Source organism: Lacerta agilis, chromosome 12, assembly GCF_009819535.1.
Source record: "Lacerta agilis isolate rLacAgi1 chromosome 12, rLacAgi1.pri, whole genome shotgun sequence".
NCBI classification, from domain to species: domain Eukaryota; kingdom Metazoa; phylum Chordata; class Lepidosauria; order Squamata; family Lacertidae; genus Lacerta; species Lacerta agilis.
In genome coordinates, this window is record NC_046323.1 from 30197747 (window position 1) to 30210541 (window position 12795).

Sequence of the window (12795 nt, forward strand, 5' to 3'; positions counted from 1 at the left end):
AGGAGCGGGCGGCGGCACACGGGCAGCAGCGCTGGGTCCCCAGCGGGGACGGCGGAGGGGAGAGGAAGAGCCGCCGCTTCTGCCGCCTCCACCAGCGCAGGGGAGAGAAGCCCAGGGAGGAGAGCCCCGCGGAGGTGGCCGGGTCGTCGGCGTCCTCTTCCTCCGCTTCGCTCAAGAGCAGCGGCGGCGGCAGAAGCGCGGCCCCCTCCCCTTCCTCCTCGTCCGGGCGCCGCCGCTTCACCTCAGCAGCCAGGGGAGCGCCCGCTTTCCCGTCCGGTTCCTGAAGCGGCGGCTGCAGCTGCTGCTGCCGTAGCCCCCAACGGCAGTCCGCGCTCCCCTCGCGCTGCGGCGGCTGGTCCGCTACCGCCCCTCGCGGCGGCGCCCCGACGCCTGGTCCCTCCTCTGCCGCAGACATGAAGGGGAGCGGGCGAGCCCTCGCGCCTCTCTCTTTCTCACGCGAACGAGGCGCGAAAGGGCGGCGGGGAGAGGGGGGAAAGCGAAACTTGGCGAAAGAAGCGAACTTCTTTCCCTCAGCTCGGCGCGCTCGGGTGTTCGCATTCGACGTTGGGGCAGCCGCTTCCTCCTCCACCTGCCTAACCTGCTCTGCTGGCTTGGCAAAAGCAAGGGGACGCCGCTCCCGTGGGTGGGGAAGATCAAAGTCTCTTCGGGCCCAGGCACAGGTGGGAAGTCCACGGGCAGGGCAGCAGGATAGCCCTTTCCCGCTTGGGCCCCTCGGGACAGGTAGTGCCGGAGGTAACGAGAGCCACGTTGACTAACCAGCCTTGGTAGCCCGGCCCACCCTCCAGGAACTGGACTTATTTTAAAAGTCACCCAAGTTGGTGGCTGTCAGTCAGCACATCTTACTCAGGGTTGTAAATCCCCGAGTGTTTTCAGAGGGGTGAGGCAGTGCCACAACTTGAATTGCAGCCTCTGGCGTGGTTATTTCCTTTTAGTGACCCTGCCCTATATGTAGTTTTGTTTTAGTTCTCTGTCATAGTCATTGCTGCATCATCTTTTGAAGGTCCGCCTGGGTTTTAGCCCCACTCACCTGTTGAAAGAATCAATGACAACCCTGTGTGCTTTGTTACATTTTCTGAACCACTGGACAAACTGACAACTTGGTATTTTTTATTATATTTTGTTTCAGGGCTATGAACAGAAATTATCACCTGCCCGCATATCTTCCTTGTATTTGTTTGCTCCACACCATGCATAATCCATGCAGCTCAAATATGTCTCTTCTTGCCTTTTATCTAAACTAAAAAGCCCCAAATGCTGTAATCCTATTGTCATAGGGGAGCTGCTCCAGATACTTGATTGTTTTCCGAACCTTTTCCAGTTCTGCTGCAGTATCTTTTTTGAGGTGAGGTGACTACAACCTCTACACAGGATACCTTGTGTGGACTCCCCATACCTTTGCATAATGGTGTTATGATACTGGCAGTTTTATCTTCGATCCCTAGGCTAATGATCCTTAACTTTGGATTCGCCTTCTTCACAGCTGCTGTCCACTGGGTTGACATTTTTGTTGAGCTATGCACTATGCCTTAAAAGCCTCTTGCCTGGTCACTTGCTATCAGTTCAGACACTATTGCATATACATGAAATCAGTTTGGAGAGATACTTTTGGAGCTCCTCACAATCTCCTTTTGTTTGAACCCTCCTAAACAATTTGGTATCATCAGCAAACTTGGCTACCTCACTGCTAACCTCTAACTCTAGATCATTTATGAACAAATTAAGAAGCAGAGGTCCACTCTCTACAACCCTCCACTAGAAAAAAATGTCCATTTATTCCTACTCTCTCTTTCATGCTCCTTTGCCAATTACTGATCAATAAGAGGAGCTCTCACTTGATCTCAGTCTCGATCCTCTGACTGCTTACTCAGGAGTCATTTTGAAATTTAAGTGCACAGAGTTGATCTCTGCTTATCGGCACACAAATAACTAAAAGGTTAATGAGATAGGACAGCCTTGCAAAAGCCTTGCTGATTTCATTGCATTTGGTTGCTGAATATCAGCTGTCCTTTAATCCTTTACAATGCTCTACTAACAAATGTACCGGTAAACATTAGCACAACACATTATTTGAATTTATTTCTTGTATTTGCTGAAAGGTTCCCAGGGGAATAATTCCCTATACGTTGTGGAGGCTGTTTTTAGCTAGAATTCATAGCTCTCAAAAATACTCTGGTGAGAACTTCCTTTGTCCATTGTTATTGCTTCATCTGCCTTAACGAATCCCATGTATTCTTATACAGTATAAGAATTGTGGATGTAATGTTTATTGATGTGACTTTTGAATTCTTTTAACAACACAAACAAAGAACCATGGGAATTTATGTTCTCTTAATATTTTCTAAATCTGCTAAAACAAAGGATTGGCTGATTTATGATTGCTGGAGAAAGCTGAAAATGGGTTGCCTTGATGTGCTGATGGACAGCTCAGGCATGGCATATCTAGACTATAGTTCTGCTGAGCACTATCTATACTTTCAGTGAATGTGGATACTTTGGACAAGCCATATAGGTGAGATATGAAGCTGGCAGTTCTGGTCTGCATGTAGTTTTTTTTTGGATTGCAGGTTGCAATAGGAAAGCAACACCTTAAAGGGGAAGGGGTAGAATTATTCCTATGAACATATATATGCATGCATCAGCATGCTGTGGTTATTATTGCTACATCCTTTGGTAGGGGATGATTTGTGTCTTCAGGGAGGACACAGGGAGCTGGTCACAGAGGTTTACAATGTTTTGTTCAACACAGCACTAAGACATTTTTCCCCCTTTATTTTTGTAATAACTAATAAAATTAGTGATATGTTGGAAGGGAGGAAAAAATCCTGGGGTGAGGGGTGTGTATTTCCCTGGTGTGTAAGATTGCAGTCTTGGACTTCGTTTCAGTTGTGGGTGAAGAGGGATAAGGCTGTAAAACAATACACTCTTATTCAAGAGGAAGCCTCTGATTAAACAAAAATGAGATCAGGCTGTGTAGGATTAATGTACCTCCAGATGTCCTTTTTATTGTGCATTCATAATGCTTTGTGCTCTTGATGCTCTCGGAGTGGTCATATGCGATCCTGCTTTCAGTAATACTTGTCCTTGCAACAGTTCCGGGAGGGTAGCCACATGGCTTCATTTCCAGTCAGTGTTAATCCTGTGACTTACTTCTAAATTTGAATACCACAAATGCTCTGGTTTATTTCCGTTGCACTATAGTCTGCCCAGACAGCAATAATGTTAACATCAGGGAAGAAGCACTACTGAACAGCAAATAAAGCATAAAAAAATCCACCACTCATTCACAATTATTGTGGCAAGAACATGTTGCAGAATGCAGCCATAACAGAATGCCAGTCTAGCAGGGGCCCTAAGATAGAGGCATTAGAGAAAAGAGTTCCAGCCATGCAAGACTGGAAAGGAGAACAGGCAGAGCAATTTCTTCCCAGCTGCCATCGCATTGAACTGCTGGAATCAGGCAGAGCTATTTTGTATATACATTTTTACAAAGCAATTTTCCTGAATACAATGCATTTTTGCACACATTACTTGGTTGGAGAACTGCATTGCAAAATTCAGAGAAGTGCAAATTTGAAATAACAGTTGCATTTTGATCCCCATGTTGGTTTGGAAAGTGCAATTTAGGTAAGTTTGCCTTTAAATGCGAACTGATTTTAATTTCTTCCACATCCCTAGTGATGCCATTATTTTATTTATATACTGTAAAGGGTAAAGGGACCCCTAACCATTAGGTCCAGTCTCGGACGACTCTGGGGTTGCGGCGCTCATCTCGCTTTATTGGCCGAGGGAGCCGGCGTACAGCTTCTGGGTCATGTGGTCAGCATGACTAAGCCGCTTCTGGTGAACCAGAACAGCACACGGAAACGCCGTTTACCTTCCTGCCAGAGCAGTACCTATTTATCTACTTGCACTTTGACATGCTTTCAAACTGCTATGTTGGCAGGAGCAGGGACTGAGCAACGGGAGCTCACCCTGTCGCGGGAATTCGAACCGCTGACCTGATCAGCAAGCCCTAGGCTCTGTGGTTTAACCCACAGCACCATCCACATACTGTAAGAGACTTTTAATCCACATTTCACCATAACGTCCCAGGGAAGGTTGCAACATTAAACATTAACATACAATAAAACAATGTAAAACAAACCAAAGAATGTACATACTGCCAACAGAATCACATTAACTGTAAATGTCAAAAGTCAGGGTAAAGAGGTGTTCCTTCAACAAGTGATGTAAACCAAACAATGAAAATGTTTGCTGTTCTAGTTGAAGTGGACAGGCTCTTGCGAGCCTTTTTTGTGAACAGTGAAAAGCATTTTTCTAATTTAATCACTCACATCTGATCCAGTTTGGGAATAACTGGCATGGCAGCTCTCTAATGGGGGCACCTGAAGTCACCGCTTTTCCAGTTAGGTTCAATTGATTTCCATTCATTTATTCTGAGGAGGCAGACATGTTGCATGAAAACCCTTGGCCCTTTTGACCTTGACTTACTTGTATTACTAATGTGGAAGGTGTGCTGTGTTTTGCCTTCAAACACAGTCACTAATTCACCCAACTTTTGAAAATTCATAATTAGGCTGTGCTAACATCTTATGGGACGCGGGTGGCACTGTGGGTTAAACCACAGAGCCTAGGGCTTGCCGATTGGAAGGTCGGGTGAGCTCCCGTTGCTTGGTCCCTGCTCCTGCCAACATAGCAGTTTGAAAGCACGTCAAAGTGCAAGTAGATAAATAGGTACCGCTCCGGTGGGAAGGTAAATGGCATTTCTGTGCGCTGCTCTGATTCGCCAGAAGCGGCTTAGTCATGCTGGCCACATGACCCGGAAGCTGTACGCAGGCTCCCTCGGCCAGTAAAGCGAGATGAGCGCCGCAACCTCAGAGTCGTCCGAGATTGGACCTAACTGTCAGGGGTCCCTTTACCTTTAACATCAATTATTACAGGGCATCTTGAACATTTCGTGTTTGGTGCAAGGCATGGAGACTTTCTCAACCCTGTTGGGGGAGGCCAGAGTTTGCATGGAGTTATTTTGCCTGCTCTATCACTAAACTGAGGTCTAGGCCTACCATGTAAAAGGGGTCCATGTTCTTCAGAACTGTGTTTCTTTTTTAAGCAGCAAGGAACCAGGCACCTTTGGGAAAGCTACAAACTTGGCTTTGAGGCAACAGCTCCACCTTGCCATGCATCAGCTGAATTGCCTCTGAACACAGAGATTTCATTTAATTATCATTTACTTGCTTACTTACTTATTGCCTTTATTTGCCATCTTTTTCTCCAAAGAGCTCAAGGTGGCATGCATGGTTCTTCCGCCATCATTTAATCCCCATAATAATCCTATGAAGTAGATTGGACAGAGACACACTGACTGGTCACCCCATGAATTTCATAGTGGAGTGGGGATTTGAATCCTGGTCTTGCAGGGCCTAGTCTGACACTCTAATTTGTAACCCGAGTTGTTTGTAACCCGAGGTACCACTGTACTACTTTTTAACCACAACCCTAGTTCCAAAGTGGTTTCCAGACCAATGAAACAGCACCAATGCTGCAATACATTTTAAAATATATAAACCATAGCTAAACCATCCTTTAAAAAAATCCAGCATGATGTAATTGGTCTGGTCATCAATTGGTCTGGCCACTCACAATCCATCTAACCTCTGTAGGTTTTGTGCAAGTATATTGGCATGAATGCTCAATCAACAGGTCATTTGGAGGAGCCATTTATCTGGGGTCAGTGATCTTCAATGCCACACCTGTTGACCCACAGCAGGGCACACCTGGGTCATTTTGCTAGGTGTTCTCATTTTTTAAAATTCTTTTCACCATTGCTGTGGTTGGGAACAACAGTGGGGAAGACAAGTAGCAAAAAATGGCAGGGGTGTTTGCTGGCACCATCACAACAGCAATCTGGGAGTGGGTGGGACAAGGAGAAAGGTCAAAATCAGAGCTAAATCAGTACATCCACAATGCCCATTGGTGTCAATGGATTATTACTATCCTTTTTTTAAAAAAGGTCTCCAAGTGACTCAGTAGAAAAATTCATATAGCACAATTTAAAAAAATACGGAATTATAATCAATACGGGCAAACTAAAAATAGCACATGATCATCATGAACAGAACACTAAAATACCATCTGCCTTGCAAAACACAAGATGATCACCAAGCTCCTAGTTAAAATAGCTGCAAATACAATCAGTGTGTTCCCTGAAATCTCTAGGAGAATGGAAACATCACACCTGATGCCAAAAAAGATGTCAAAAGTCAGTGCCAAGGAAACTCCCGTATTGCGGCATGTTCCAGATTTTTAAAATGCCCTCCTTGATGTTGACGGTACATTCCAATTGCATCATCAACAAAGCACTGAAAGGGGGTGAACGGTAAGTGTCAGGTGCGAATCTGAAAGCAGCCTGGTTGAGTTATTCCTGACAAGGGGTCAGGAGTCCCTTAGTGAAGACTACAGTATGAAGAAAAGAGCACAGGGCGGGGAGGAGTCAGTGCTTATCGCCTTGTAAAAGAAAACTAAATTGAATGTATTGGCATATTTAAGTAGCAAGTGGTTGTGGAATCATTTTCTCTACAGTACTATTTTATTTGTTGTTGTTTTTTAAATGTTTATTTGCAAATATAACAGAAAGAAAAGGAAACTTAATGTAGACATATAGAGTATGCATATACAGTATGCAGTCCATATGTCTGAATAAGTATGATGATTACAAACCATGCATTCAAAATGGAAAGGACAATGAGATAATCAGACCACGGACAAGGGTGTGTGTGTGCCTGTCCTTCTAGACTTCTAGTCTCTTAAGCAAATATAAATTCTCACAGAATCCATGTTTGTTGTCCATCTGTTAGCCCCCACACCACAGGTGTGCGTACATCCAAAACTATCAAGGATTTCTCCAAAACGAAGCTTAACATGAGTAATGATTTATGACCAGAAAGAAGATACCATGTCTGCAGCATATGCCTCAAGGAAGTGTTTATACAGTAGTTTTAGTTTTATTTGCATATTGCAAGATTGTATCCTTCAAGCTGCAATTTATATGTTTGCTTGCTACTGCTGCTGCTGTTTCCCCAGCAGCTTTGAGATAAATCCTATTTACATAGAAGTAGCTCTGAAGTGCCCTCGGTGAGTTGCAAGAAGCTTTGGACTGGCTGGCTACAAAGTTTGTAAGCAAGAATTACATATTTTCTTGGGGGCTATTGGGTGCATTGTTCTTGTTTTAAATATATTACTTATGCGTTTTGATCTATGTGTTATTGTTCAATAGAACTGTGACTCTTCTGAATTTTTGTTTGTTTGTTTCAATTCAAATCTTAGCAAGTTTTACTTCAGCTAAACCCGGTAGAGCCGAGCCAGAGGTTACATATGCACATACCTTGCTTGCTTGAAGACATGCCTCTTTCTAATATTTTTCAAAATGTATAATAATGTCTAGGATGCTGCCAAAATACGTTATTACAACTAACGTTTACTTGATGACATCTACAATAAATAAATAGAATAAATTGTGCATACCTCAGCATGTCCGTGAATTAAATAATCCCGCTCTCTAATCCAACATGCGTGTTAAGGCTGCCACCTCTTGGACAAGAGAAGGATTTTTTTTATATAAAAAAAAATTGGAACATTTGAACCTGCAGCATTAGGGCAGCCACAGAAAAGTTTTCAAAGATTCAAATGCCCAGGCTGCATTTGGTAAACATTTTCATAAAAAAACCAGGGAGAATGTGGCATCTATAGCTGAATTTATCTTTGCATGTTTGTTGTTGCTGAAAACCAGGATTTCCTAAATTGTATTGTTGAGAGAAAAATGTGACTGAATAAGCTTGCTATGCAATCCCACAGGGTTCAGTGGAACTAACGCCCTAGTGTAAATTGCAGTACTGTATTGCAACTTTAAATGGTCTAAAGAGAGGAGGGTGGCCCTCTGAGCTCCCTGCCCCACCCTCTGGAACATATCTTGCTTCAAGTCCTGTAGCAGCTGATGGCCAGGGGGGGGGGGGGAGGAAGAAGCAGATCCCATGTATTCCAACACTTCCTTTGCAAGACAACAGGTGGCAGTCTATAGCCGTGCATTGAAAACAAGACTGATTTAGGCTGCAATCCTATAAGCACTTACAGTAGCTGGCAGGAGGGATGGGAGAATCTGTCAATTTCAGGCCTCTCAGTTTCCCATTTTAAATTCGGCTCTTCACATTTCTGAAACAGTTTGCAACCCCTCCGCAAAAAATTCATGAAAACGGCATGAAAATTCTTATAGTAAATAAATAATAAATTCTAATAATTTGAGTTCAAACAAAAAATAATATTCCCCACATATTGGAACAAAGCAATGAAATGAAACATAGTTTTATGAGGATAGGGTGTAAGTGTTAAAATGAATTGATATTTGTACAGAATTGCTTGGTAGGAATTTGCTCCATTGCTGCCCCCCAAAGACCAAATTGTCTGTGCTTCTGTGCCTTTAACTAGCTTTGTGATAGGCAGATATTCAGTGGGTGATGCCTTCTGTTTTGATTAATTACCCAAACGGCAGCCCTTTGATGGCTGCAAGTGGTTTTTAAATTTTTCAGAATGAGAGATTCACAGACACTTGCCCAAGAAAGTGAAGCGATTTTAAAATAGCACTGTGAACTTTCAATCAACGCAAAAATATTTTGAGCACATTTTGTCTTTTCCAATCCTTCAGGCGATAGGCTATGCTGCATTTTCCATTAATAAAGGATGTGTCCAGAAATGCACCTCATTTTTCTTTATGAAGTGGCCTTTAAAACCATGTTCCATTGTGGATAACTTTGCTCTAGATCGGTCTGCTTGTGTGTACGGCAAACTGCTCCAGATTGGGACAGAGATCCCTATCTGCCTCAGAGATATCCTCAGATATGGGCAGGTGTGCCACAGGCAGTGATGAGCCAATGCCCATGGGACTCACCTCAGGGGGTAGAGGTGTCCCCTCTTCTGGGATGCTATTGGGGGCCAAGGTGTGGGCCCTCATGAAAGTGACAGATGGTGGAAGCACCTTCGGTGAGAGGCATGAAACTGAAGATCCCTTAGGTGAGAGGCTGGGAAAGGAAAGCTCGCAGATGAGAGCTGGGAGGGCTTGTCATTTTCTGTGGGTGGCTGCGATAGTTACTTTGGCTAGAGAGAAGATTTTTCATTTGTGCACTATTCTTTGTATTTTAGAGAACCTGCTGCTGATTTTCTCTTCCCTTATTTTTATGCTGTCTCTGCTGAGAATCTGTATTTTATGATAATCTGTATTCTACTATGCATCACTTCTTCTTAATAATAAAATAATAATAATAATTTAGAGCCAGTGTGGTGCGGTGGTTAGAATGTCAAGGTAAGTTCTGGGAGACCAGGATTCAAATCTCCACTCAGCCCTGATGCTCATTGGGTGACCTCGGGCCAGTATATCACCTAACCTACTTCTCAGAGCTGTTGTGAGGATAAAACGGGACAAGGAGGGAAGAAGACCCATGTATGACACCTAGATCTCCTGGAGGAAATGTGGGCTACAAATGTAATATTTAATATTTATAATATTCAGCAAGGACCAGATGCAAAACCTTGCTGGGGTGGGATGCTTTTTGTATCAGTTCTTTTACACCAGATATCAAACAGATAAACAACTTTTTGACTTTTAGAAGACATCTGCAGGTAGGCCTGTTCAAGGAAGCTTTTAATGATTGATGTTTTATTGTGTTTTTAACATTTTGTTGGGAGCTGCCCAGAGTGGCTGGGACAGCCCAGTCAGATGGGTAGCATATAAATAATAAAAACTATTATTGTTATTATTATTGCCTGATTTTAGTCAAATGATGGCACCTCTCAGCACTGTGATCATCTTGTGCTTTTAAAGAACTAGACAAAAAAATTATCTTGCTGAACAGATTGTTTACTAAATGAATAAAATTCTTTTCCCGGTAGTTCAGAAACATCTTCTTGAAGTTAGGCACCACTGAATTCTTAAAATCTGCTCAATGACCGTGCCATTGTAGCAGAATTTACTGGGCCTATGAATAGCACCAGGCACATGGTCTCTTTATAAAGATCCAGGAAAGCAAAGTCAGAAGAATGAAGATTACAATGGATATGTCATTCCTGTAATAAAATTTACATGAAAGCCTAATGGAGGATGAACTTACAAACAAATCCAGCAGAATTCATCATCATCTGGTAATCCTAGAATTTGTCTTGCAGAGTGAGAAGTAATACAATACCCTGAAATATTCACAAGATGATCTTCCAGTTAAACCTCATCATGGGATGATGGGGCTGATAAAAAACAAACAAACCAATAGCATAAATCCACCGTACTCTGAAACAATTCCATTCATATCACTAAGTGAACCCATTGCTGTGGTCAGAAAAAGCAATTGATACAGCCCTTTTGGACTGTTTCATGTCTGAGTGCTTCTTAGCTAAAAACAGCAACAAAAAACCCTACCTGCATATAGAGAATTAGCACGTTTAGGTTATAAATCCTTCATTGCTAGCTTTCCAAGGGCAAAGTGCTTTTGACATGGTGCTTCAGAAGATGAGTGCGCCACTGGCTTTTCCTGATTGTGTAGATTTGCTCTTACATCACAGACTCATGGAGCTGGAAGGTCCTTAGTCAACCCTCATGAGATGCGGCATCTACAATATAGGATGCGATTATAGCATCCCTGACAGATGGCATGGAACCTTTACTTCAGTACCTCTAGTGAAGGGCAGCCAGCCCCACCTCCCAAGACAGCCTGATCCATGGCTAAACAGCTGTTACCACAAGGATGCTTCTGGTTCTTTGCTGAAATCTAATCGCCTTCCATTTCCATACCTTGGTTCTTGTCCTGCCTCCTGGAGGAACAGGAAACAGGCCTGCTCTATCTGTATGGCAGTTCTTTGATCTTTGAAGACAGCTAACCTTTGCTTCTCAAGACTAAACATACCCAGCTTTTTCCAAAGTTGGTTTCCAGGTCAATCATCATCCTGGCCACCCTTCCTCTGGACACTATGTCATCCTTAAAATGTGGCATGCGAAACTGGGCTCCAAATGCAGCCTGCCCAGAGCCGAAACAACTTTATCCTTTTCACATGTACTACTACAATGTTAAACGTTTCTTGATGGAAATGAATTCCTTTGAAATCAATGGTATGTGCTTTGTAATGCACTTAATTTGTGTCACGTTGTGTGATGAGGACTGTGGCTTCTTTGAGAGTTGTGTGGCCTTTATGGATTTGTTTGTATGGAAAACAAAAGTAGATAATACACATGGTAAAAAGAGGGAATGCTGATGCAATTGTGAGTAGAATTTGAGGTCTGACTGGTTACGGACTCTTGAGTGGAAATTTTATTTGTGTCTCTTTCTAAAATAGATTGATGGACTTGATTGGGAAATGCTTTGTTTTACAGAATTGGAGCGTACCAAAGATATATATATAAAAACAAGACAGACAACTGGCTTATATGCATAGTTTGTTGGAAAGGGTATTAATTGGTGTTTAGTATATAGCAAGCAGTGGTCTATTCATTGTAATGAAGTTAGTACCGGTAGTCTTTAGCATATTCAACCATCAGATGAACCAGAATAACCAAAACACAGGGGGTTGGTTGTAGTCAAAACACATCAGAAGCACATCTGAATCTTGCTAACTTTCTACATTTTAATAGGGAAGAATTACGAGTTGGAAAGTAAACATTAGATGTGAAAATATCTCTTAAGCAAGGAACTTTACTCATTCAGTGGTTTCTTTTGGAACAGTGGACATGCTTTATTTCAATTTTTTTTCACAATTTATTTAAACATCTCACATATACAAAATAGGTACAATTTGTTTTTGAGAAATGATGATTCCTTTTCTGCCCATTGTAGAGGATGAAAATGAGATTTAAAAGAACGGACACCTGATTTTGGAGAAGAGAATGAGGATGGGGTGGGAGAGAAATGATCCACATGCTTAGTCTGGGGGTGAGATGGGATAGTCTGACTTTATTCCGAGACAGATTCCAAAGAAACAATACAACTTAATACAGAAAAGTGGTGTGTTTTTTTTTTCTTTTCTTATCCAAATGACTCTAGCACCATTAAAGTTCAAGTATTGGTTATATACTCTATAAGACTGAATCAGCACCTTTCTCTTATGCACTGGACCAAAAGCACCTCAGATCATATGTATAAGAATGTGGATCACACTTGGCTTAAAAGTGTATGAGGTAGTTCAAACCTTTGGAAGTTGTGGTTTTAAACTTCCTCTGTGGAAGATAGTCAAAGGCCACAAGTGGTGCAGACTTTCAGGATTTTTTTATTTGGTTTTTGTTTTTTTGGTTTTGATTTTTTTACACAAAGGCTGACATTTTCCACAACAAGGTGACAAAATCTTGGGAAAAAAACACCTTCTGATTCCTTTTTGGGGCTGTATTAAATTGCATTGCACAACGTTCCAACAAATCCTTCTCCTCTTTCGCCCAGATTTTAAGCTAGTAGATGAACTGAAGAAATGGAAGGAGTCAGCTTTCAGTATAAAAGAAGAAATGGCAAAGAGAGAATACTTTTTTTTTTTGGTTTTGTTTTAAGTTAGTTTTAGTTCATTCATTTGAAACAGACTGGGCCAATGTCGATACTGAATTCTTGATCAGGGCCACCAATGTCCAAAGGTGCAATGTCAAGGATGGGCAAGCGAGATGGTTTATTTGTTCTGTATTCAATAATTGTTGAGCCCCATTTGTTCGTCTTTCTCTGTAAGATAGCAATAGCAAATAGTAGTCAGAACAGTTATTCAGGC

The 12795-nt window shown here is 42.3% G+C and overlaps 1 protein-coding gene across 1 annotated transcript in view; it reads right to left on the reverse strand.

Moving 5' to 3' along the window:
* Positions 1-11759: 11759 nt before the first annotated feature.
* COL1A2 (collagen type I alpha 2 chain) overlaps positions 11760-12795 on the reverse strand; it is a 65602-nt gene continuing 64566 nt past the window's right edge. The window contains exon 52 of the mRNA XM_033164934.1: positions 11760-12749. Coding sequence (XP_033020825.1) covers positions 12603-12749 — 147 coding nt within the window. The 3' untranslated portion in view covers positions 11760-12602. The remainder of the gene's footprint in view (positions 12750-12795) is intronic.